The sequence below is a fragment of the Myodes glareolus genome, chromosome 8, assembly GCF_982192425.1.
Source record: "Myodes glareolus chromosome 8, mMyoGla1.1, whole genome shotgun sequence".
In the NCBI taxonomy this organism is placed as follows: Eukaryota; Metazoa; Chordata; class Mammalia; order Rodentia; family Cricetidae; genus Myodes; species Myodes glareolus.
In genome coordinates this window covers 53,418,423-53,445,811 of record NC_142033.1, presented here as the reverse complement: position 1 = coordinate 53,445,811, position 27,389 = coordinate 53,418,423, and the positions used below count along the sequence as shown (strand labels likewise).

Below are 27,389 nucleotides of genomic sequence, written 5' to 3'. Positions count from 1 at the left end.
ATCCCACTGGCAAGCTTAATTGTCAGCAGGTCCTCCAGCCCAAACTTCAAGCCACACGGGGCTTCAAGACAACAAAGAGAAAACACAGACATGCATTTACATGACAACCTTGGCATGTGACCACCGAGGGCGCGCCACAACGCTACCCAGAGGCGGGACTCGAATTGTAGAAACAGGCTAACTTGAAAAGCAGTTGAGTGATTACATATATACTGATTTTAATAATATAAAGGTCAGAAGCAAGCCAAACTAAACGTCCTGCATGCAAACATATCCATATATCCATATCCATAGAAGAATCTAAAAGCAAACAAGAGGTACTGGGGTGGTGGTGGAATTCAGTTTGGGAGGGACAGGTAGGTTTTGTCAACATAGGACCAGAGCAATGCTTCCTTTCTCCCCCCACCCCAGTCCTCTCTTCCTTTCCTCTCTCCTTTCATGTCAGCCTCCTTCCCTGTGTAACCCTGGCTGGCCTAGCATTCCCAGAGATCCGCCTGCCTCTGCCTCCAGAGTGCTGCCATTACCACCACATTGAGCCGTCTCTCCCTCCCTTCTTCCTTTCCCTCCTTGATGAAAGAGTTCACTGAGTTGCCCAGGTTGGCCTTAAACTGCCCAGACAGTCAGAGCCCTTTGCCTCAGCCTCCCAGCACTGTGACAGATCTAGCCCCACCCCCCACCCTCCACACACCATTATCTTTGGTTCACTTTCGCTTCCTTAGATAAGGGAGACCCTGCTGCACTCATGCCCATGTCACACACTATTTCACGTGGGTCTCTATTATACAAACAGAGGGGAATCCATCCATTGATTCAAACACATGGCTCCCTTGGCTTGGATTCTGAACTAGCCCCCTTTCCATCCCTGCCACCAATTGGTAAGAAGGGGATATCTTGTCACTCATAATCAAGCTTCTCTGGCTTGACTAGATTTTATTCAAAAGTTGCTCTCGCTGCAAATGGAATGGCTTAAAATTTCTAATTGCACTAGGTTTTGTTTTTTGTTTTTGTTGTTCTGTTTTGTCTGCTTGTTTCTTTACTTCTGCTGCTGCCAATATTCTCTGCTAGAAACTCTGCCCCCTGCAGGCTAAGCGGACACTGCCCATTCTTCAAGGCTGCTGTCTCCCCAATTCTGTCCTCAAGGCTGGACCAAGCCTCCCAAGCCAGGTAGCATCTTTCCCTCATCCAAATTTCCAAAGCCCGTGCCACGGCTCTTCATCCAGTCACCTCAGTTAACTCACTTAGGAGTTTCTGGATGTTTCTCAGGGGCTCCCTGTGCAGGGCGCTGTGATGCCGACTGCTCAGCTGGCATGCTAGGAACAGGCATGTTTGATGTTGGACAAAACAGGGAAGGACTGGGCAGGATTCCTGGGTAGAAGCAGTGGTAAATGCAGAGACTTGGAGTCAGACTGAACTTTGGCCTTGGGAGAAAAGACACGTGGAAGAGGAGAGGCAGCGAACAGTCTGAAGTGTGACTTCCGCCATCCTCATGGTCAATGGCAAGGTGTAGGAGAGTCTTCTATCTATCTGTTGCTTTCATTGGTTAATTAATAAAGAAAACTTCTTGGCCTGATAGGTCAGAACATAGGTGGGTGGGGAAGACAGAACTGAATTGTGGGAGAAAGAAAGCAGAGGCAGGCAGTCGCCATGAAGCTCCAGCCCAAGATGTACGTAGGTTAGAATCTTCCCGGTAAGCCACGAAATGGGTTAATTAATATGTGAGAGTTAGCCAGTAAGAGGCTGGAGACAATGAGCCAGGCAGTGTTTAAAAGAATACAGTTTCCGTGTAATTATTTCAGGGGTAAGCTAGCCGGGATTCGGGCGGGAACGCAGCCCGCTGCTCCTTCAACAGCAAGGTGCCCTGCATTTTGGCATTACACTAAATCTTTTTGTTTTTAATAATACTTTTTATTTTTTGAAAGTTCCATACTGTTGGGTTCTTTATTTTTAATTTTTATTATTTTTAATTATATCTATGTGGAGATGTGCACATGAATGCAGGTGCCCACAGAGGCCAGTGGCCATGGTATCCCCTGGAGTTGGTGGTGAGTTGCCTGATGTGGGTGCTGGGAGGCAAACTCAGGTCCTCTGGAAGAGCAGGACATGCTCTTAACCACTTAGCCAGTTCTACTGCCTACTACAGTGAATCTTAGCAGAATCAGAATCAACACATGGGGCAGCGTGCACACTCATAGTCTCTTCCCCTGCCACCCACAGAGTGTCGGGGGAAACTCCTTCTAGGGCTGGATTTTAAGAAAGAAAACAAACCAAGCCCAACCTAGTCATCTAATCCTCGTGGCAAATTCTAAAATGTGTGAGCTCAAGTGCTTTGGGAAGTTTAATTCAAAAGCAGGCAAGAAAACAAACCCTCTGTATGGAAACTCGGGCGGCAGACAGCTGAGGGGTGTCTGCAGGCTTGAGTGTGTTTACAGGCGCGACTCTCTTTGAGGAAACCGCCACAAAGGAATGCTTTGATAATTGGGTGTTTAGTTCACCCTAAGAAGCTTGTGAGAAGAAGAGAAGGGAGGTTAAGGTTGAATTTGAGAGAGGATATTTTATTTGCTTGTTTTTATGACGGGGTTTTGCTATGTAGCCTCGGTCAGCTTGGAACTCACTGTGGAGACCTGGTTGGCCTTGAACTCGCTATGATCTTCCTGCCTTGGTCTCCCAGAGCGCTGGGACTAAAGGTATGCGCTGTCACTCCCAGCCCTGGGTTTGAAGTTCTTATGAACTCAAGTTCACTTGGGAAACAAGATAACACAGGGCAGAAAGGGTGAGGCGTCTTCACAGCGGGGGACAGTTATTTCATTTAAAGAAACTTCTTCATGATCGTGCACGGGGAAGCTATAGATAAGGAACAGTTCCAGGATGAGAAAACAAACATTTGTATTGGGTGCTTTTCCAAGAGTCTCATTTCCCAGCACGCTTTGATTTAAGATCCTTGCTCACTGATGTGTTGGTTCAGCTATGGACCAAAAGGGAAAATGGCATCCTTTTGGGCCTGCGCTTTTATTTTTAATTAAGGTGCATATCAGAGTGTGATCTATTCTAGGTCTGGTCTAATGTCTTTGAGGCAGTGGACCGAGGGGATTTCTGATGATTTGCATATCCATTTTTGTTATTATGGAAATACCCAGATCATTTAGGCAATAAACCAGCCAAGAAAATGCGGCCTGAGGGAGCTAAGATGGAGTGCGCCCGAGTCCACAGAAGGAAACAGAACGGGCAAAGAAGGCAGGTGGCGTTTGAAAGCCGCCCGGCGATTTATGATCACCAAACAGTGACAGAGATGGAGAGTATCTCATCTCTTCAGGAGAGGGTGGGTTACCCATGCCAAGGTCAGGAAAGGGGGCACCTGTTAGTGACATCCAACAGCCTGGAGTTCCGAGGTGTAGGCAACTATCCGTGTAGGAAAAGGGCAGAGCCTTGACCTACTACACCAGCCTCTTTTCCCACCAACCAAGTGGATATGCTAGGCTTTGAGAGGCCTGGCAGGGTGAAGGCGGGTCTTTCCCCAGGACTGCCTGTGTCGTTCCTAACTCTACAGCCAAGCAGAACAGGTTTGAAGGAAAGAGAAATCAATGTACGCGTGTGTCTCTCAACTTGATGAATGTGGACACTCCCCCCCAGAGAACTAATTTTTGTGTATAATTAAACATGGAAATGCAATGTTTTCCAATCAACAGCCAATCAGCCCGTGTGGCTCTGAATAGCATTACTGGGAGGCTGTGATTTCCCTGCAAATTGCCTTTTTGGGGTTGCATTTTAAGATTCCCCCCTCCTAAGACTATTCTGACAGGTTGAACGTGAAGTGCTGAGGAAGTTCACTCTGATGTGGGTCCTGGGCTTACCACAATCCTTCCAGGTAGGCGTTGAGGCCTCTGCGAATGACATGACCCAAGTAGCCATTTTTCTCAGCCACGTGCTTTGCCCATCTGAAAAAGAAAGGCAAGAGAAGGGAAAACATGCGGGCTGCAGCAGATTAAATAATCACTTTTTCTCATATGATCGCCGTAAATCCCACTTGGGGAATATTTTCCTGTTTGAATTTTTATAAAGTAACAAAGCAGAACAGAATATTAAGAAGGTAAAGAGAATGCATTTGGAGAGGTCTTGTTCAATGTCCTTGTTTACAAATGCTGAGTAGCAGCCTGCTATGGAAACAAAGACCCGTAATGCACATAATGTAAAATTCTATTGCTGTAGAAAGACATCTCCACCCGGGGTTCCATAGCTGCTCTTATTAAAATAGGTTCACTAGAGCTATCAGACAGCTCAGAGGTGCAACAGCGGCTTAGGACATGCCGGGCTTTGGGTTCAACCCCTGGTACCAGGAAAATAAACAAATAAATACATTTACTGCTATACTAATGAGAATGACCCTCATAGGCTCAGATGTTTGACTACTTGGTCCCCACTTGATGGAACTGCTTGGGAAGGATTAGGAGGCATGACCTTGTTGTAAAAGGTGTGTCCCAATGGGTTAGGCTTTGAGGTTTCAAAAGCCTCCAGCACTTTTCCTAGAGTCCCTCACCTCCCCCCCCCTCTCTGCATTGTTCTTGTGGATCAAACTATGAGCTCTCAGCTACTGCTCTAGCACCATGCCTGCCTGCCACTTTCCCCACCATAGTGGTAATGAGACTTACACCTCTGAAATTGTGACACCCCCAAAACTCATTCTTCTATAATGTGCCTTGTTCATGGTGTCATATCACAACAATAGAAAACCAACTAAGACACCTGATAAGGTTTCTTTGCTTTAAGTCTGCTCCCTAGTGTATCTGAGAGGGGTTTATTAACAATTAGCAGTGTTGTGACCTGCAGACTTAAACCACTAAAAAAAAAGTATAAAACTTTGCCAGATGTGGTGTGGTACACAACTTTAACCCCAGCACTTGGGAGGCAGAAGCAAGATAATTTCTGTAAGTTTGATACCAGCTCAGTCTACATAGTGAGCTCCAGGACAGGTAAAACTACCTAGAGAAACCTATGTCAAAAACCAAAACCAAATAAATAAAAAGTATAAAAATGAATAGCTACAAGTTAATGGGAGGGTATAGAATAACTTATAAAACAATCAATTAATACAAAAGAGGAAACCAAAGATGGGAAATGAACCAGATAAGGTAAATGGAAAATAATGAAATAATATATTTTAAAGGTTTATTTATTGTATTTGGTATGTATAAGTGTTTGCCTACACATCTATATGTACACCCCATGCATGCCTGGTGCTCTCTAGTGGTCAAAGGCACTGGATTCCCTAGAACCGGAGTTGTAGATGTCTGAGTCCTCAGCGGGTGTCCTCTGGAAGAGCAACAAGTACTCTTAACTACTAAACCATCTCTCTAAGCCTGAAGTATTAGATTTTAAAAACAAGTATATCTACAATCGCACTAAATGTAAATGAGCGAAATATGCCAATTAAAAACTAAAACTGTCAGATGGAATAATTTGTATATAAAACTCAACTCTATGCTGCTTATAAGAGCTATACAATAAAGAGAGAAGTGATACATTAAAGGGCAGAGGACCAATTAAAGTAAATGGAGACTAAGTTGGCAGTGCCCATGAACAGAGATAACAAGAACACTGTAAAATTTTGAAAGAGTCCACTAGAAAAGCAAAATAAATCTATGTGATCCAATTACATAAACTCATGATATACAGCACAAAATTGATAAAACTCTAAGGAAACAAGTTAAGTCTATATCCACAGAGAGTTCTAACACATTTCTTTCAGAAAATGGCTTAACAAGCAGAATAAGAAAAGCCAGAAGGAATACAGAAGGTCTAAACAATGCAATAAACAAACTTAGTGTGGCGATGTGTGCAGACATCGCTGTATGTATATATGTATGTTCATACCCATACTATGTATGTATGAATGGACGTATGTATGTATGTATGCTCATACCCATACATACTTGTACCCAATGAGTTTAGGAGAGCCCGTTTTAAAGACAGCAGAAACCATCGACCAAATGGTCCACACGCTGTTCACCGAGCATGCTCCAGCAAGTTCCCAAGGACCGAAGTTGTTGGGGACTGCAGACCACCAAACCCTGTACTTCCTGTAAACAACTTGTCTTCCTTTGCTCTGAGTGGCCTGCAGCTGCTCTGAGCACGAGACCCCGAGAGCAGGGGAGCGATTTCTGATGGGTCTGCAGCTGAAATCTCCTGAGAGCTGGGGTGTGGCCAGAGCACTATATAAGCTGCCCCAAGCACAATAAAGTTGATACTCTTGGCAGGCTTGTCTCAAGGCTGATCTGTGTCCCGTGTCTCTGTCTGTCTGTGTGCACGCGTTTTTTAAATCTGCAGCCTGGTTCCCGGCTTACGCTCATAGCATGTAGACTGTAGAGCAGACACGGGAGTCTTTACTTGAGCTCACTGCAAATACATTCTCTGATCAGCACGGACAGAAGAGTACCAAGAAAATCTACACAGAGTGAATGTTCACCCCAAATACTCTATATAACAATGAGAAAAGGCTTCAAATTAGCCTGCGTTTTACCACTAAGGTGAGGTCAGAATGGATTTGATCCCAACTGTCTTAGGAAAACATCCTTTTAGGGAGTCAGGCTACAGGTGAGCTGGAGCCAAAGGCAGGGTCAGCCATGTTTTCTCTCCTCCATAAAGGGTGAGATATAAACTTCGTAGGTCATAAATGGTTTTTCTTTGTTTGCTTTGTAACCTGTTAAAAATGCAGAAAGCTTCTAAAGCCCTGCAGGGCAGGCACAAGACGGCATCTCATCCGAGAGCCGCAAAAGGCCAGACTCTGAAAAGCATTTTGGGTAGGCAAGACTTGAAAAAGGTGCCTGCTGGGTGGCTGGAGAGAGGGCTCAGAGGGTGAGAGCATTTGATGGTCTTGCAGAGAACCTGGGTTCTGTGCCCATAGGAGGCTTGCCACTGTCTACAACTCTCGTCCAGGGGATCTGATGCCCTCTCTCGACCACTGCGGGCACTGCAGTCACATGGTGTGCAGATTTACATGCACGCAAAGCACACATGAAGTAAAAATAAATGAATCTTTTTTTAAAAAAACGGGCCACCTTGCCAATCTTCCGGAAGTTATTGCAGAATATGTTCCAGCAAAACTCTGGGAAGAGGAACTGAGAAAGAGAAGAGCCAGCCCGGGGTGTCAGAACATGGCCAAAAACAGAGAGGAGGAAGGAGAAGCCCCAACATGGGGCAAAGTCGATCTCAGAATCACAACCCAAAAAGGAGCCCCACAAAGGCTCCAGGAGAAACATCGTGAGATTAACTTAATAGAATAGACCCAATGTGTCTGGGCACACTGAGAGGAGGTTTACGTGACAGGAGAATTGGATCAAGAATACAGAAATATGACAGGACTGGAAAGATGGCTCAGCAATTAAGAGCACTGACTGCTCTTCCAGAGGACCTGGGTTTGGTTCCCAGCACTCACATTATTGCTCACAACCACCTGCCACTCCAGTTCCAGGGTATCTATCTGACAAGCTCTGCCAGTCTCCTTGGGCACCAGGCACACATGTGGTGTGCAGACAGATGAGCAGGCAAAACACCCATCCATATGAAATCATAAAAATTGAAACTAAATAAAGGTTTGCTTTTTAAAAGAATATGGAAATGATACATAGAGAGAGAGAAGAAAAATAATAATTCCTCAATAGAAACTTATGTAAGAAAGAAAAACCTAGGATAGTATGATTCTTGGCTTAGTCGTATTAACTCAACCCTGACACTATTCTCACCAAGGCAAACAACTCCCAGGGGACAGGAAGCCCTGGGGAGCTGGGTCCCGGGAGGCAGCAGACAGGAAGCCTTTGGGAGCTGGGTCCCGGGAGGCAGCAGAGAAATGCTGGGTCCCGGGGAGCACCACCACACAAGGCCTATGGTGAGAATACTGAGACCCGTGGGGAGAGCTTAGAGATGGAGAAAGAAGAAGAAACAGTCAGACTGTGCTGTGCTCTAGGGACCAGGAACTGGAGTGGGGTGGAGGGTGGGGATTGGGATTGCTTGTTTTGTCTTGCTAAAGTTTTTTAATTAAAAAAATTAAGAAACTCGGCTTGTCAAGTATTTGGTTTTCTTTTTTATTTTAATTTTATGTGTTTTAATTTTGTGGATGTTTGCTTACATGTATATCTGTGTAACGCATTTCAGGGAGGTCCAAAGAGGGCATTGGATCCCCTGGAACTGGGGCTACAAATGGTTATGAACAGCTATGTGGTGTTTAGACTCAAACTTAAGTCTCTGTAGGGACAGCAAGTGCTCTTAACCTCTGAGCCCTCTCTCCAGCCCCAATTATTGGTTTTTTCCCCCTTTTAAATCTACAAGCATGTATAAATATAAAAACTGAATTTTAAAAAGTTCAACAAGAGATAAAGAGATAATCAGAAAGGCGAGGGGAAAGGGAAAGGGGCAGGAGGGAGGTAGGAGGGAGAAAGGAGAGAGATCCCTTTTGTCAGGCAAGGTAAGTAGAGGATGTGGCTTTTCAATCGTAGGGGACATTTGGCAGATTCTTACACAACGGCTTTCTCCGGATCTCTAGGGAAGGTCTCCAGGTTGCCCGTGATATAGTAAAGAGAACACCACAGCGTCCCTTCGATGTGCCCTCCTTGTGCGGCCTTGTGGAAGTATTCACCAGCTAGCGTCTGTAAGAGATGAACAGGAGAGCCCCTCATTAGTGCAGAGCCCTCCTGGCCACAGCGCCTTCAGCACAGCCAAGGTCGCACACACGATCACAGGCTTATGTCTTCTGACACTTCAGAGCAAACCAGGTCAAGAGAGAGCTCCAAATCGGCAGCTCACCCCAGAGGCCCGGGATGTACAGCCTTGCTGAGAACTATTCTGTTGATTAAGTTTACCCAATAGGCAACACCTCACATCCGGGAGCAGGCTGCCACCTCACTGGGTCCTCACAAAACCTCTGCAGGCTTGACGGAGGCGTGTGGCAGGAGTCGCACGGGGTGAGAACTCCAGCATTTGCTTTCCTAACCTCACTTAATACCTTTCTTTACGCTCATGCACTTCTAGTGGGGAAGTGAGAATTAGAAAGTGACAGGGAATGGATCCACGCTCGCTCACAGATGTGTGGGAGGGCTACCAGACATTTGCAATGCACAGGGATATCAGCTTCAGTGCAGCCGGGGAGAGGTGGAGGGAAGAAAGAAAACAAACATTTAGTGTGTGTGTGTGTGTGTGTGTACCGACTCCCACTGGTCACCAATATTTCTCAGAAGGTAGAGAACTACTACTGGTTTTTTTTCTTTCTTTTTTTCTTTCTTTCTTTCTTTCTTTTTTTTTTTTAAAGCATTGCCTTTATAAGCAAGAGGGACTTGGGGTTGAACCTCAGTTTGCTGTGGTCTTATTCTTTGCAAACTTCTGTTGTTGTGTTTTTGGGTTTCTTGTTGTTTTCAGCAGTAAATGTGGCTTCTGAAACCAGACATGGTGGTACACACTTGTAATCCTAGTCCTTGAGGGGTGGAGGAAGGAGGATTGGAAATTCAAGGCTTGCCTTGGCTACATCGTAAGTTTGAGGTCATCTTGGTCTACCTGAGAAGTTGTCTAATATTAAACAACAACAGCAAAAAGAGCAAGAGAAAGCAAACTTCTGACAGTTCCTAGTGGAGAGAGTGGAGATTACATAAGAAGATAGGTTCTGAAGGTTAGATTGACATCTCACAACAAGACCTCCAATCCGCTCTGATAATTCTCTCCAAATCTTGTCCTTCCCCAGTCTTTTTCTTTTTTTTTTCTTCCTGAGACAAGTTTTTTTTTTTGGGGGGGGGCGGGGGGTTAGCCTTGACTGTCCTAGAACTTGCTCTATAGACCAGACTGGCCTCACACTCACTGGCCTCAGAGATCCGCCTGTCCCTGCCTCCTGAGCGCTGGGATTAATGGCATGCACCATCACCACCTGGCCTCCACTCTTAAACACAATGTATGTCATCGCTGACTCCTCCCTGTTCTCGTATCCCCATTCAACCCATCAGCAAATCCTATTTCCTCTTCGTCCAACCTTTGAAATGTCTCCCTTTGACAGCCAATCACGCTTAGCCTTCTCTGTTCTGTTTCACCAGGAGGAGAGGTCAACCTCAGGTCCCATCCTTGTCCCCTCCCTGGTCAGAGTCACCAGGACCCAGGAGGGATTTCTTTTTCTCTTTTTTCCCACCTGAAAGCATGCCCCTATTGCTCATGAAAGTGTCTCTTCAATACTGTTCTTGATGGTTTCTGTCTCCCTTAGCACAAATGTCAAGTCAAACCAGGGCCTTGTTAGGGGCCTCCTTGGCCTCAACTCCCATCTGTCCCCAGTCTCTCCCTCTCTCAGCCTTCTTGCTGGTCCTCTAGCATGCCAAGTCTGTTTCCTTCTTGGGACCTTTACCCTAACCATTGCTTCTTTCCAGAATGTTCTCTTAAATATCCATAAGATTCCTTTAGAAGCCTTTACAATGTCATCTTATCAGAGGAGACATTCACGGTCCCCCTTCAAAACAGCATCCCCCAATCTCCTCTAGTTCCAGCCTCTTTGTCCCTCTCATCAGGACAGGGACCGGTATCTCCACTGCTGTGTGCCTGGCAGAGGGGGCGATATGTCACAGTTCTGAGTTATGATTCCCATCAGCAATGTGACCATGAAGAAAGGGTTCCCACATCACATCAGGGCCTAGGTCCTGACTTAAACTAAGTATATGACTCTAATGACTCAGAGATCTGGTGGCCCATTCGAGAAGATGGGCACAGACATAGCTGATGTTTCAGAGGCTGGTATACACAAACCTGCCATCCTCTGAACTTCTGAAGTGCTTGGCATTGAGGAAGTGCCCAGGAGACACCAAACATGGCCTCTGTTCTTTGGTTTATAACTTTGGTCTCACCTCTGGCAACTCTACCAGCCCTTGGCCCTTTCTGCATCTTAGAAGGCCAGTTTCCCTCAACCATTTCTTGCTCTCCCATGGTGGATAATTTCCCTTATCACCCTCTACTCAAGCCTTCCTCGGCCACAAAGACTTCATGGATGCTCCGCCTTTCCGTGGTTCTGCTCCCTGGAAGCACTAGGATGAGCTCCCAGTGTTTTTCCTCAAGGTCATCAGGCCCTCCTCACCGAGCTCCTTGAGGGCATGCCCCTGCCTCAGGTCACGTTCTTACACACCTCCCAAGCCGTGCCACCAGGCCTCCTTTAGGCTGAGCCCTCACAAACCTTCCCCAAGCATTCACAACCAGCCACTGGCCAGGTGTGGAGCCCCCTCAGGCTCACTCACCAGATTCCTTCCAGGAACTCCCGGGAAAATGCCATCCAAATACAGGACCCCAAGGTTGTAAGATGCGTCTGGGTTCCCCATTTCTTCTGCTTTTAACCAGTATTTTGCTGCTTTGGCATAATTTTTCCTGAATTTGTGGTAATACCATCCCAGGCCATTGACGGCCTGATGTAATCCCTGAATTTTAGAACAAGAGGGAAATTATTATTATTATTATTATTTTAACGCAATCTAAAGTCATCTGGAAGCAGTTGCTGTGGCGGCATTCTTCCCGAGTCTTTCCTTTCTCTTTTGCGAGGGGCAGATGGCACTGGAGGAAAGCTAACCGCTAGACAGTACGAGTCTGCCTGAGAGACTTCCCAGGTGGATTATGCCCGGCTGCTGCTGGGTTTTCTGCCTTGCAGCCTCAGTAGTGACGCTGGTCCCCAAATCATCTCTCAGTGCCTATGGGCTCTTCCGCAACACCCCTGCAAATGCCGCTCCTCACCCAGCAGGATCCTGCATGCCCTTCAAATTCATGAGACCCGGGCTGCAGCAGGATGTCTAAGATTGAAAGCCGCCCTGGCTGGGATAGTTTCTAGGCGACCCGCCTGCCCATCTGTTGAGTCCTCTGCCCTAAACACCAGCAAACCTCTGAGGACAGCAGCTGTGACAATCCACTCGTACAGCTTCGGGGCTCTGAGATGAGCTAGCATCTCCAGTTCTGACGGGATTCAGGCTCTGACAGGGACTGGAGCCGCAGAGAAGGATGGTGAGGGAAGGTTTCAACATGGAGCTGGTAATCTCGGCTCCAGGGAGGGAGCTGTTTGTGTCAACCTGTCCTCCAGCGTCCTTGTTCTTCCTGAGTGCATTTCATCGGGGACCCTTTCCTGTTCTCACAGACGCACAGATGATGAAACTCGACTGTCTTGCAGGGCAAGAATAAACCCAAGAGAGCCTCCCGCCCTGCCATGACACACCTGCATGCACACTGAGTTCTCATTTCTCAGTTCTTGCCTGACCTAAAGACCGGGGGGGGGGGGGGGGGGAGATGGGAGGGACCAAGAGTGCCCTTGCATCTGTAGACTTGTAAGGACAGTCTCAATGTGGAAGCAGGCATTTTAGCCTCCCCTTTTATCCAGGAGGAACTGACATCTTGGTTTTTATCCACAGCATAGAGTAGACACTTTCAAACAAGTGCCAGGTGGGTGGAATCTGTACTCTGAATGCAGGTGCAAAACAAAACCCTCTACCCTTAAGGCGGAGGCCATTCCTGCAGGCCATCAGGACACTCAGACCAACAGAACCACCTGAGCTGAGTCTGCACATGACCTTCACAGAAGCATTCTTACACTCCTGAGGCAACCTAAATTCCCTGTAAGTACTGTAACTCTGTCTAGAGAAGTAATAGACCAAGGCATCCTATAAACTGGCAGCAAAATTCTAGGGACATGCTCACAGTAACATCCGAATAGCTTTTCATTGCTCAGCTGGAGAGAACACAGCCTGATTCCGATGCCCCACCACAAGCCGAAAGCTAGCGCTCCTCTGGGACTTGCTCTGGGTTCATTTCAGTTCAGGAATCCACAAGAAATCCTGTCATATTACTTAGTACTTGTTCTGGACCTCTATTTAACTGGATCAACAGATCTGCCTCTGTGTGTCTCCAAATTCCAAAATTCAAGTTGTAGGCATCTTTCCCCCACAATCCCTGTCAAGCACGAGGCCCCCAGTGAGTCCTTGCCAATGAGAGTGGGAATCACACAGTGCTTAAGGCACAGAGACTCCAAAATGTTTTGTAATCCGAAGTAAAGCAGGCTGAATGTGAATTCACCACTAGGGGCGCTAAAGAGATGCATATTCACGCTCTAGTGGACAACCCTCACACTTGAGGATGCCCTGGACTCAGTGCGTCAATGACCGTTATTGAGCTGCTTCTCTGTTTCTGTGCATCACCTGGGTTAGGTCAATAGCATGTATGCACATAATAAGCAGGGTCATCACAGCCAAGCACTGGGCTGAGCTCCTGGAGAGTTCAGCTGAAGAGAGGGAGGAGGGATTATGATGAGCAAGAGGGGTCAAGATCATGGCTGGGGAAATCCACAGAGACAGCTGCCTGGAGCTCATGGGAACTCGGGGACTCGGAACTGACAGCTGGGGAACTTGCGTGGGACCAATCTAGGCCTTCTGAATGTGGGTGACAGTTATATAGCTTGATCTGTTGTGGGGAGGGGACGTTGGTGGCAGGACCAGAACTTATCCCGGGTGCATAAACTGGCTTTTTGGAGCCCATTCCTTATGGTGGGATACCTGCTCAGCCTTGATACAGGGGGGAGGGCTTGGCCCTGCCTCAACTTGGTATACCAGACTTTGTTGACTCCCCAACGGAGGCCATACCCCCCCTGAGGAGTGGATGCGGAGCATGGAGAGGGGAGAGATGGGGGAGCAGGAGAAGGGAAGAGAGGGGGAGCTGGGGTTGGTATGCAAAATGTAAAAAAAAATGAATAAAAAAATAACCAGGGTCATGTGCACTGCTAACACATAGATAGATAAGCCTTCTGAATTTCTGACTCCCTAACTCAAATTCCTCCTCTATGGAGCAACCGGCTAGGGGCTGTAAAGAGCGATAGAGTTCCCTAGCGAGGTGGAGAATCAGAATGGCTTCTAAGAATCTATTCACATGCATATCTGGACACAGGTGCATGAGGGAGCACAGGAGGACTAGTGTCCATGCATTTGGACCTGCATGCACGCATATGTGTGCATGTGTGCACCTGCGTGTCTTCTTTCAAGGGATGTTCTGGCCTCCGGTGTGCAGGGTTCTCTTGAAACCAGCTGACTGAAGGTACTATCGAACTATAAACAGTGGCAGAGGCAAAAGGATTCATAAAGCTCTGACCTTGGTGAGGATCTCTGCTAACAGCCCATTACCAAAGCACGAGGAGCCAATGGGAATCGGTCAGAACAGGGTTAACTTTCCAGGAAATTCGGCTTTGGTTTTCCTAATTCAATGGTCTTTCTCTCCATTCAGTTTCGAGGAGCCCCACTGCTTGTTATCAGAGCAGGTCATGATTATAATTTTAGCCTTCAAACAAAATCAGCCCAGATTCTATTGGCGGTAAGGTACATTCAGCCTCTGAACGGTGCTGTCCTCATTGTGGGAAGATTATGTGTGTGTTGTAACTTAAAAATGACTAGTCGCTGCACAGGGGGACCCCTCCCCACCCCACTTCCACCTCTGCTTTGTGGTTGAAAGCTGGCCCTTCGCTTGCGCAGCTTTCTGAGAGCGTGGGTGTGAGGAGCTGTTCCCTCCCGACAATGTGCACGGGTTACCTTGGAAGCGGCTTTCTTCATGAGCTCTAAGGCGAGACGTCTGTTCTTTTTAACTCCTTGACCCTAAACATTGACAAACAGCAATGGTTACGAGGAAAATGAATCCCAAATCCCCACAAGCATCACACAGAGACACCCGCGTTCAATATAAAACGCTTGCAAACAAACCCTGAACCTTTAAAATTTAAAAAAAAACCCACAATCTTAAGCCTTTCTAGCACCGCAGCATTGAGAGATTATCATCATTGCTGTTGTCTCCGCCGCCATCATCATCATCTTGTTCACGTTTGCAGGAGAGGAACAAGCCCCAACCTCCCAGCTCATCAGCAATAGGAACTTCCCTACAACATTAATTCCCATCATTCTAAAGATGTTGGGGGAAAAGCTGTAAGGCAGGTTGGATGGACTTCGTCATCCCGGGGGTTTTCCTCTGGAATTATCTAATTTGACGCCCAGATAAAAGCATGTTATCTGTGTTGAACAATCAAGAGTTACTGGCGTAGGTCCCCAGGGTATGACACTATGGCTTTCCAAATGGAGTGAGAGTGTGCGGTAAAGGAGATGGGACCCTGAGAAAAGCGTCCTGATGGACGCTAACAAGATTCTTTCTAGCAAACAGGAGGTGGCTTGTCCTCTTTATATAGAGATGGACTTTGCAGTGCCTGTTGTCAAAGGACTTTCTAAGGCACCTAAAGGCTATGTGCGGAAATGGTGTGTCCAAGAGGGGGCAGAAAAGATGTCCCTGAGATCTTGATCCAAGTCTGATGGCAGGAGGGAAGTCAGCCGAAGGTCTCTTGTCGCTCCAAATTTATTCATAATCGTGAGTCACTTCCACTCTCCCAATGCTTTAGTGGATCTTCCCTAACTCGGAGAAGACTCACAGGGTCACAGGATATGACCACGGGAGGGCTTTCCTCGCATGACAACAGCTGTCTGCTCTGGCTGGTTGGCTCTGGAAGAACTGGAGCTGGTGATCATGGGCCAGCACCCCCATCACCACATCCAACCAACCATCACAGCCACTGTGCAGGGGAGCCACTGACATCCCATCTACCTCAGACTTCCCAGAATTGCATAATATATGAGAGCGCAAGGCAGGATTTGAACACAGGCAAGCAGGCTAAGTCTCTGACCACCATACTACACTGTCTACTGTGTATTTTTGGTTCTATTCCAAGGAAGTATAATGACTTCTAACTCCCTGCATAGTATGGAAAAGATGAGGGTTTGCTTAGCTCTATATTTTTAAGGACCACCAATAGAAATAAGAATCAAATTGAAGGTTAAATTCTACCCATGTTTCTACTGGACCTCAACTATTTAGTAAAACCCTGCACTGTCGAGTTTTATGTGAATTTGACATAAGCTAAAGTCATCTGAGAGGAGCAAAACTCGATTTAAAAAATGTTTCCATAAGATTGGGTTGTAGGCAAGCTTATAAGGCATTTTCTTAATTAGTGGATAATGGGGGGACAGTCCATTGTGGGTGGTGCTGTCGCTAGGCTGGTTCTAGAAGAAAGCAGGCTGAGCAAGCCATGGGGAGCAAGTAAGTAAGCAGCACCCCTCCATGGCTTCTACATCCCCTCCTGCCTCCAGGTTCCTGCCCTGTTTGAGTTCCTGTCCTGACTTCCTCTGACGATGAACAATAATAAACCCTTTCCTCCCCAACTTGCTTTTGGTCATGGTGTTTCATCAAAGCAATAGGAGCCTTAACTATGACAATGCCATTATGCCATTTAATTAGGAAGAGGCTGTGAACACATCTGTACACTTGGAAGAGTTGGGGAACAAGATAACATTTGGACTGCCTGAGAAGCATCAGAGGCGGCGGAATAACAGAACATCTAAACCTGGTAGAATGCAAGGTTCATCTTCCTCAGTTCTCCGTTTTATAGGAATGAAAATAAGACAAAGGCTCACAGAAACACAGCAGATCCCTAAACCCAGACATTCTGCTTTCCAGGGCAGAAATGTTCCCAGCAATCTAGAATTAAATGTTTAATCTAGTATTCTTGTCAGCCTCAACACGGAGCTTCTCGAACAAAGCCTGCACCATATGCTAATCTGAGCAGTACTGGAAGTTCCCAAATGAGATCAATGCCAAACACAGGCAGAGTGTGTGCTCGGTGAACAGCCCGCGCATGCCGTGACAGAGGACAACACCCATTCTACATCAAGCGAATATAAGATGTGAGGCTCTTGACCGCCGTGGATAAGCCACACCCCCACGCTGGTGTCATCTTTGCATGTGGTATGTTGGGTGCCCTACACAGCCAATGCACACCATTGCCTTGACACCCAGAATGCCCATGAATTCCCATTTCCATGGGAGGTCCTTCTATGTGGGCTGCAATTAAAAAGAGTTCCTTGCCAGAAGCGATGCTCTTCCCCGAGATGTGGACAAAGGCTTCCTGCCCCGTACCCAGAGATAACTTAGACAGAATTCAATAGCACTGGCAAAAACAAAAACAGCTTTGAGATCTGGGAAATGGGACCCGAGGAAACATGTCACCCACTGCCACAGATGCCTGTTTGTGCATCCCATTCTACACCATCAGATCCTGGTGGGCAGAAATAGTGCCTGACTCACGCCTCCTTCTTCTCTGGACTTTGCACCGTGTCCAGCCCCAACTCTGGTGGACAAGTGTCACTCTGCTACCTCATTTCTGTTCTCTGTCTTCCCCTCCAGTGTATGAGCCCCCTGAGGCCAGGGATGTGACTCATGCCTCCATATGTCCCTCCACTGAGCGCCGAGGTTGGCATGTGGCCAGCACAGAATGGATGTGTATTAGATAAATACACTGACATATGGAGAAGATTCAGATAATTTCTGTCAATTTGGTGCCTGGAAAGAGAAGGTCTAGGCCTCAATTTGGAAACTGTAACGACCATTAGATTTTCAGGCTTCAGTAGGGTTTAGAGTTGTCGCGACATCATGGCTGTCAGTGAGTGAGCGGCCATAGCCGTGGATCTGGAAACAGGTCTGACCAGGTACACAGGTGACACATGGTTACTTGATGACATTCATCTGGGGGCATGGGCACAAGGTCCGAGGATTTCCTTCTCAAAGCCAAAGTGTCTCCATTTCCAAGCTCGGGTCTGCAGCCATTCCACCCTGAGTGCACCTGCTTGAGTCTGATTTCGGAAGCTAAGTGGGGTCAAGTTTGATTTGTGCTTGGATGGGAGACTGTCCTGAGATTAGTGATTTTCTACATCTGTGTTTGGGCATGCAGACCACCGCCATAAAGCCAGTCGGCCTGGATCCCTGCCCCAGGGGCAAAAAGCACCAGCTGGGTGACCCTGGGTCAGTTACAAAACCTCTCTGTGTCTCTGCTGCTCTATATGAGAACACAACACTAAGACAATCCATAGCTCTCCTTGGCCATGAAAATTCAATGTGCCAGTTTATGTGAGGCAGGGAGCAAATGCCCCCCTCATTGGTGGAAATAATGATTTTCTTGTAAAGGGCACACGTGTGGTACAGATTTTAAACCCCGCTGGTCGTATTGTTTCATTCCATCCATGGCCACAAGCATCATCCCAGGATATAAATTTCTTCAATGATATCCACAACGGGGCAGCGGCAGAACTCTAATACCTGCCCTCTGTCTCCTGGTCTCTTCCCTGCCCTTCCTCCTTAGACAGCAACCAGGTTCACTCCCCCCCCCCCCCCATCACTGGGATCTGGCCCAAGCACACACACTATTGAACCAGAGACAAATGTGCAGCCCCTATGGGGCTGGCGGCCATGCACCAAGCCAGGAAATATGGGTGTCTCCTTCAGAATGTCACAGAGGTATAGAGAAGCCAGGTGACAAGTGTAAGATTGTCAATTAAAATTGCGCCCAGGGAAGTGCTTCTGACTCTTCCTTTTCAGCGGTGTCCCTCTCCATCACAGGTGACAGCAGCTTGTTCTAAGACTCCCTGTTTGCCTGCACGCCCACAGGAAACGTCTCAGGATGTCTATTATCAGAATCGAACAATTTTAGACCAAATTAAGTGAGTCTTACCTTGAATAACACGATGGCGTAGTCATAGATCAGTGCGGGATCCTCGGTCTCCAGGGCCCCCTTAGCGTACCACTCAACGGCAGCCTCTGGATTCTTGGCCACCCCTTGCTGTCCCCAGAACAGCATCTGGGCCAATCGTTGCTTAAAGACAATGGTGATTTAGAACAGAGAGTTTCCTGGGTAATGTTTCACACGACACTTGAGGGAATGGGCAGGCAAACCTAATGTAAAACGTTCTAGGTTGAATGGCCAACCACCAAAGGGACATCTGGATCACCCCTCGAAGGCTCAGGGAATGTCTCAGAAGAAGAGGCAGAAAGAATGCAAGAGCCAGAGGAAGCAGTGGTGATAGGTGTGTGTGTGTGTGTGTGTGTGCGTGCGTGCGCGCACACGCACCGCCATCATAGGTCTGGGACAACTTGCAGGAGTTAGCTCTTTCCACCATGTAGGTCCCAGAGAACAAATTCAGATAAGCTGCGTATCAACTGAACCATCTCACCAGGCCCCTTCATCTTTTAAGGTTTATGTATTATTTTTAAAAGCATGTGTGGGTATCCAAGAAAATCTGGGTGCACCACATGCATGCAGCAGCTGCTGGTGACCAGAAGAGGGCATCAGATCCTCTGGAACTGGAATTACAGGCAGTTGGGAGCCACCATGAGAATACTGGGAACTGAACCTGGGGTCTCTGCAAGAGCAGTAAGTGCTCTTAACTGCGGAGCTGTTGCTCCAGCCCCCCACGACACCTGTCACTCCTGACGTCACAGCAGTTGTTATTACCTGCATATGACCTCGATAAGAACGGGCCTCTAAACACCCCATTATAAAAGGGCGAGGGGTTCGTGGGTCCTCACCCTTCCCTATGTTAACAGCTGATGAGGGATGGAGAGATATTGTCTCCAGTGGTACTCATGCTCCTGTAAACAACCCTCATGAAACTCAGGGGTTTCCCCTCCCTATCCCTCCTTTCCTCTCCTCTCTTTCTCTTCCTGTCCTTTTTCTTCCTTCCTTCCTTCCTTCTCTCTCTCTCTCTCTCTCTCTCTCTCTCTCTCTCTCTCTCTCTCTCACACACACACACACACACACACACACACACACACACACACACACCACAAGGCTTTACCTAGCACTCTCAAAATTCCCAGAAGCTTGTGCATATAGATTTGCTGAAGGGAATAAGTAGGTGTTCACTGCTAAAAGATCACTGTGAGCTCTGGAGCCCCCAAGAAAAGGTATTTCTATAACTACATTACTCCCTACTGGAAGGACAGCAGGCCAGGGTTATAAACCCAAGAATGGGGGCAGGGGTCCCATGTGGGTCCCTTATTGTCTGACCTTATATTTCTGCACACCGATACCTTCAATGTCCAGCAAAGACAGTATCAACTAAAGTGCCAGGAAGATCTCAAGGGAGCACTAGGAGACGGAAGATCTCTAGGGAGCACTAAGAGACACGGAAGCTCTCTAGGTAGTATCAGGAAACTTGTACCCCAAGTGGGACAATTTGTTAGTGCCTCTGGCTCTTGTCCCTTCCCTATCTCTGCCACTCCTGCTACTCAGCAGTGCTGGAGCCTCCTCCCCAGCCTTAAGTGCTCCCAAGGAGCACTCATCCAATGCTAAAGCCTTCCTTTGGGAAAAAGGCTTCTGGTGAAATCAACCTCAGCAAACTGCAGCAAAGGTTTTTCATCAGCTGCAAATCAGACTCCTAAAACTCTGCTCAGAGAAGTCAGACGCTCGAGAGACAAGGTCAATCTCTCTGGCTCGACACTCTGTAAACAGTGGTTGTTCTTCTGGCCAAACACATGGCCATCTAATTTTTCACACCAAGCTGTTCCTTGTTTGCTATCTGATACATGCACCAGCAGGAGTCTTTGAGGGCGCAGATATACTGGTGTCTTCTCTTTCTGGTTGGATGGGAGAACTACACCCTAGCCTCTTGAATTTGAGAATGACCTTGTGATATGCTCTGGGACTTGGGCCCCTTATGAACAGAAGTGTTGCCCACTTGGCTCAGCCGTGCCATGGCTGTGGCCCTGACAGTGATGCTGGAAGTATGTGGAGAAGCCCCATTCATCCACCTGGGTTCTAAGGCTGCAAGAAAGAGTTCCATGGGACACAACTGCAAGCAGAAGACACAGCGGCATTGCTTCAAGCCACTGGGGATGAAGAGGTTTTGTTACTGAAGCAAACCCTCATCTGAGATGGCTGACAGACTCTCTAAGGCGGGCCTATGCTTACCTGTGCTGCTGCGTTGCCGCGGGTGGCTTCGTGCTTCAGCCACATAAAGACATCTCCATCCTCTTTGGTTTGGACCTTGAGTATTTCATCATCTTTGAGTCTAATAGTTTCAACATATGCCTAAAAGGAAAGGAAGTAAAGGAAAAGGGGAGGAGGGGAGAGAGGAGGTAAACGCCCAAAGGCCGTGAGCTCGCACCGACATAATGCTGTCAAACCAGCAATTGGTCAAGCGAAATCCATAGGAATAATTTAAATCTTAGGCGTGACTACATGGTCACGGGAGGAAATTATTTTTAAACGAGTATACCACATCCTGCATGCCTGCTTTGTTATTTGTTCCTATCGAAGTATTTGGGGAAGCCAGGATTTTTTTCCCACCCCCACTTCACTATTCAAGCTTGTTTGAACGTCTGCCTGATGTCACAGTTCTCGGAACTAGCTCCCATTTCCAACAGCACCAAAAAAAGTGTTCTTTTCTAAGTATGACCTTAATTTTTACTGAAGCATCCTTATCTGACATAACTAAACATGTTTATTTCACGGTTTCAGTAATCGTCTGCTATGGCCCCAAAGTTAGAAATCTACCCTGAAAAGAAGCAAGCGTGCTAAACTCGAAGGCGATGAGGTTGGATGTTCCATATGCTCTAAAGATGAACCCAGCAGGAAAGTTCACGGGGTAGTTTGAATTTGCACACAGCCAGTGAGATATTTGACCTCTTCGGAGAAGAGTATACAGTGTATACATTCTGTGTGTTAGAAACCAGCACCCATTGTTCTGTGGACTGCTCTCATATATGATGGAGTCTGCACAGCGTGCCATGAGGGGACCCTGGAGCAAGCGACCCATGCTCTGCCAAGCCACAGGCAGGTGTGAGAAATTGGTAGCAAAGCCTTAGAGAATGAGGAGCCAGGCCTGATTTCCCTTCTGACTGCCTTTGTTTCTTAAGAAAATTATTCAGTCACAGTTTCTGGCCGGTAGCTCCATTGCTTAGATTGTCTCTCAGTGGCTTTCTCTGCTGGCTCTGTGTGGGGCCCAGGGTCCCTTTCAGGAGCAGTAGGGGACTGAGGAGTCCTGCAAGGCTCAGGACCCAGCTCAATCCATTCCTGCCACGTTCAGTGTAGAAACAATAGACGGCCTCTTCCTTTTATTGAAATCGACTATGGTGGCAGGGTGTCTAACCCGTCTTCACTCAAACCACCACCCCCAGCCGTGATTTACAGACAAAGTAACAAATGGAGGCTCCTAAAGTGAAACACGAATTCCAACTCGGGCTGCTCTGCCCCGAAAGCCAGGCTAGCACAGAGATCCTCCGTCACCCTCTGGTGGGAAGACCCTGCAGTCTCAACTGGGAGAGAGTCCAGGGACCCACTCCATGTGTCCACAGCTCACAGGGTTGGCGAGGCCCCAGTTGGCACTTCAAGGACACTTTTGTTTTTGCTGAGGAGCCTGGGGTTGGGCAGAGGAAGAATTCTCGGTTTTATGTTCACCTGGAGAATTCTGGTGTTTTGATTTTTGGTTTTCTTTTTCTCATTGTCATCAGACTTGAAAGAGAAAGACTAGGCACACAGAGACAGTTCTGTCTCAGAGCTTCATGCTCTTGTGTTTCTGTGACTTTGGCACTGATGACATACCGGTGACCCTCACGAGGAGTATGCCAGGCACTGTCCCACGCCTTATGCCAACAGACAACAGTGTTTGGTTATGATCCACACCCCCATTTTACACACCTGAATGCTGCAGCCCACAGATGTTAACTAAGCTGCCCAAGATCACATGATCAGTGCTTCAATGCTAGCAGTCAATTCCAGGCTGGCTCACACCCGTGCCTAGCAGCTAGTCTCCCTCGAAGGACTGGTCCATCTGGGAAGGAGCACACGCTGGACTGTCTCAAAGTCCCCTACCCTCCCATTCACAGTATCTCTCTGTGGGCACTGTCAGAGAGGTCTTGGCTGAGACCACATTTCTCAGTGTGTGTGGGGAGAGCGGGGACTGAGCAGCCATGCACAGCTGTGAGAAGAGAACACATCTGCTTCTGGCTCCATGGCTCTTGCCAGGACCTGTGGGTGCTGCTATTGGGCTTGGCAGCAAGCTATAAGTATCAGAAACCAGGCCCTTTCCTCTCTGACCCAGGGAATTTCGGTTCCGACCCACCACCAACTAAATGTGAGCCTTGGGCCACTTTATTTAGATGGTACTTCTTTTCAACAACCAGAAAAAGTGGCAGAGTATAGAACCTCCCACCTGCAGAGCTCTCAAGAGGTGAGCCGTTACGTTTTTACAGTACAAAGAGGAAGATCTAAGCTGAAATCTAGACTCTGCTGCTATTCATTTGCTGGGTCACTTTAGTAACTTTAATTGACCACTTTCAGAAGATGGTAATAACATACTGACCCCACAGGGTTGCAAGCCTATATGTGATCTGCGCATAGCCATAATCTATATACAATTTATTTATATCTAGAATAGCAGCACCGGGAATAGAGGCAGGAGGATCAGAAGTTCACGGCCATCCTGCAGAGTGAGTTTCATGCTAGCCTGGGTCACATGAGAAACGAAAACAAAAGGCGCACAATCTGGAGACAATGTCCAAATGCCAGGCAATTTTTTGAGAGCTCATACCCTGTGCCAAGCCCTGTCCAGCACGTGGATGAATTGATGTGTGTTGTAACAACTGTGTGAGAGGCAGGCAGTCATGGTGGCCAGGCAGGAGTGAGAAATGGAGAATGGAGGCAAGGCCAATAGTGCAAGGCTTCCCCGCTAGTGCAGACAGACTGGGAGTGAGCCAGTCAGGTCTGATCAACCACACTGTGTGCTGCACCCAGGCAGGGGAGGGATGCCTCTTCATGATCCTGAAGCCCCAGATGGCACCACGCCAGATGCCTATGCCTGGGCTTTCTGTGGAAGGATATGGTCTACGAAACACCTAAAGACAGAATGGCCTTAGGAGGGGTGGCTCAACGGTTCTCATTCATTCAAATAGCACGTTGTGGCCAGAGAAGGGGTAGGATGCAGCGAGTAGCCATGGCAGGGTGAGGCAGGTATGCAGAGCCAGGGGTGCATGCTGGTTGTTCTGAGAAATCCCAAGGTTCCCAGAAGGTCCTGTGGCTGCTTTTTTCATAAATCAGTGTCATCAGAATGAATAGCCCAAGAGTTCACATCTTATATCACAGGGTTAGAGTAGGCTGCCAAGTTCCCAGAGGACCAGTGTCTGGAAACCGTCACCCTCAGATCCCTGGACCGAGCGCCAGAGAAAGGCGCCGCATTGTCTAGGAAAAGCTTCACCTTCTTTCCCTCTGCCCAGCCCGCAGGCTGCCAGGGACACTTGCTGTCCTGCTTAAAGATGCTGTCACTGGTATCAGGAAAGGTCAGAGAGGAGAGAACACAGGCAGACAGACAGAAACAAACAAACAAACAAACATAGAGGTGAGGGAGTAGAGGCAATGAGGCAGGGACGGTGGGGGGAGTAGATGAGAGAAAGGAAGGGAGAACAAAACAAGAGAGGGAACAGAGAAAGGAAGGGAGAAGGAAAGCCAGAGGAGGAAGGAAGGGGGAAGACAGGAGACAGGATAGGACAGCTGGCTGGGCTGCAGTTGGACGCTGTCTAGAAATGCAGCCTTCTGAGGACTTGTGGGCTGTCACCCAGGCAGCCCCAGAGAGCCAAGGAGAAGCTGGCGAGAGGCTGGGCCAGTGTTGTAGCCAATGCTTACACCTGATAACCGCTGCTTAGTTCTAGCCAGTTGTACTGCTGGCTCCCAGTCTGAGAGGGTGGTTCTTAGCTGAAAGTTAACGTTCTGTTTTAAAGCAACGGTGGGAAAGTATTGACTCCTGCAGTAGATTGAAAGGAAAGCAAGGTTCCACAGATGCTGACAGCTGGATCCTGCCAGGGTCTTTGCCCTGAAAGCTCAGTCTGTCAAAGGAGTTAGTTCTCCAACCGTGGGTGAGCAATGACAGAGTTGTGCCTGGGTGCTATGTGGGAGCTCCAGCAAGGCCCCAGAGGAGGTTGCTGCTAAGCACATGGTACAGTAGGAAGGGTCCCACGGAAATGGTGGGGGAGGAGAAAGCAAAGAGATGGACAGGGCCAGGGCTGTGAACAGTCTGCTGTGCCCAAGATATGGGAGTGCCAAAGTTAGCAGGCCAAGGCAGAGTTGCCAAGGTAAGAATGGGTAGAGGGAGGGAGTGCAGACAAGAAATGTCCTTGTATGCTCTGGTATGACCTATGATAGAACTGGGTGACTTGCGGTCAGTTCTTAACCCTGACTGCACATTATAAAAATAAGAGCTTCTAATATACAATGTGCACACACACATACACTCATATACATTCATGCACACATAAATGCACACATACCACACCACATACACATATGTGTATTATGCATAAATGAACACACCCATGCATATACAAATAGAAACATGAGCACACATGTACTCATGCACACAGACACCTCAGTATCCCAGGAGAATTGGTTGCAAGATCCCCCACAAACAATGAAATCCCTGATTCTTGTCTCTTATCTATTATGTGGTAATTGGGAACCTAGAGCCTAAGTGTGCTTCAAATGCACTCAATCACTGTGCCCCAGCCCCATGCTCTAAATCACGGCTAGATTACTTACAATACTTAATACAACGTAAATAACATACAGATTGCTATTATGCTGTGTTTCTTAGGAATACTGAAGAGAGAAGAATTCAATATACACTGGGACAAACACCTTGCATTTTTGGAATATTTTCAATCTCTCCTTGGTTGCTTCTGAGAGTGTGGCCTCTTAGGCAGAGAGTAAAGAGCAATATACACACATATATTACCTTCCGTCTATGTGTGATCTTACTCCGGGGTACCTAAGAGAAGTTGTTGCAGCAGCCTGGGATAGACAATCAAGGACCACAGTAGGCAGTGGTGGCAGCGATGGTGATGGGGAAGAGAGAAACTGGGGTGGTTCTTAGATAGGATGAGGGGTCAAGGGTCAGCCCCATTTCTTAGTGTAGCTGTGGTGTCATCTGGGGAGGGTTCCTACCTAGAGGAAGGGAGATGTAGACACCAGCTTCTCTTGTGATGTAAATGAGAAGTAAGAAAGATAGGAGGTGGAGATAAAGACCTAGCACTAGCAATGTGCAAAGGTGGCTGTTGCCCGGGACTGTGACTGAAGTCTGCCATGCTCCCAGAAGCCACAGCGCAAAGGGAAAGCTGTGACCAAGCTGAGAGAAAGTGGGGGAGGGAGGCAAATTTCTCAGAACTGGGCTGAAGAAGGAATGGAACTCGTTTGCAGTTGAAGTCACAGTCCAGACAGAGGGAAAGCTAGCTAGCTGTCCCTTCCGGTTCTGCTTCCAACACAGCCCCTCTCAGGCACAAGTGGGAGCGGAGTGGGAATCCTGATGGAGACGATGAAATGATGCGAATCCCAGGAGCAAAGATGCAAAGAGAATGAAGAAAGGCGCCATTGACAGAGCCTTCGCTTCTTAATTAGTGGTCTGGCTTTCAAGAGCTCCTCGTTTGCTCCATTATGCTGGCGAATTAATAGATACCTCAACAAAAGGACATCTCAGTGAAGGCATGGCACCTGCTTCAGTCCTCAAGAAGTCATTAATTATGAATTCTTAGGAAAATGAACGACGATACAACTCCTCTAAGTGTATAATTCCCATCCACGACGCCTAATCACACGGCCTTTCAGCTGCGAGACACATCTCCTCTGCTCATCTCCTCCGGTTCTGACCAATTAAACATTTTCATTCCTAATCATAACATTTCACATGCCAAGTCTTCAAAAGAAAAGGAGCTTGTCAGCAACGTACCACTTCCCGCTGCTAATTGATGCTGAATTCGGATTCTTAAATGGGTGATCTATACACGCAGGATGTTAGGAGCATGTTTGGGCTTGGTGGAAAGGTAAAGGCGGCCTTATTTGGCGACTTGATTTCGCAAAAATGTTTTTCACAGGGAAATCTTTTTAACAAAGAGGTGGATTAATTAATTGCTGTCAAGCTGGGGTCAAATTTTGCAAATCACTTATCCACAGAGAAAGAGTCGTCAGCTATCAGTGACAAGCGTTGTGTGGGTTTATCCGAAGAGAATCAACATTGTCTAAAGGAATTAGAATGTCTCTATAGAGACAGACTTTTGGTTTTTTGTGACTTCTGTCCTTGTCCTTCTCCTCCTCCTCCCTTCTCTCCCCCCCCCCCCGTCCCATTCTCCCCTCTTTCTCCTCTTCTCCCCCTTCCTTCTTGGGACAGGATCTCACAAATCCCAGCCTGGTCTTGAGCTTCTTATGTATCCAAGGATGATTTGAATTCCTGATGTTCCTGCATCCCTCTCTGTGGTTCTGAGATTGGTGGCACAGGCCACTATCCCTGGTTTCATAGGGTGCTGGAGATCGAAGCCTGTGCGTGCTAGCCACGTGGCCTACCAAGTGAGTACATCCTTGGCCCGCTCTGCCATGGTTAACTCCCGCTGCAGCCTCATCTCTTTGAGCCAACCGTTTCACAACAGTAGAGTGGCCACGGTAGATTTTTCTTTTTTTCCAGAAACCATTTTCAAGTTCCTATTGCCGAGTATCAAACACCACTTTTCTGCACTGTGGGCTT

The 27,389-nt window shown here is 47.6% G+C and overlaps 1 protein-coding gene across 1 annotated transcript in view; it reads right to left on the bottom strand.

The window, feature by feature from the left end:
• The window catches only part of Sel1l3 (SEL1L family member 3), a 112,024-nt gene that overhangs the window by 22,260 nt on the left and 62,375 nt on the right, over positions 1–27,389 (bottom strand). The window contains exons 12-17 of the mRNA XM_087909038.1: positions 20,801–20,920; positions 18,563–18,703; positions 14,553–14,615; positions 11,241–11,417; positions 8,506–8,633; positions 3,849–3,932 (exon numbers count right to left, since the gene is read on the bottom strand). Coding sequence (XP_087765164.1) covers positions 3,849–3,932; positions 8,506–8,633; positions 11,241–11,417; positions 14,553–14,615; positions 18,563–18,703; positions 20,801–20,920 — 713 coding nt within the window. The remainder of the gene's footprint in view (positions 1–3,848; positions 3,933–8,505; positions 8,634–11,240; positions 11,418–14,552; positions 14,616–18,562; positions 18,704–20,800; positions 20,921–27,389) is intronic.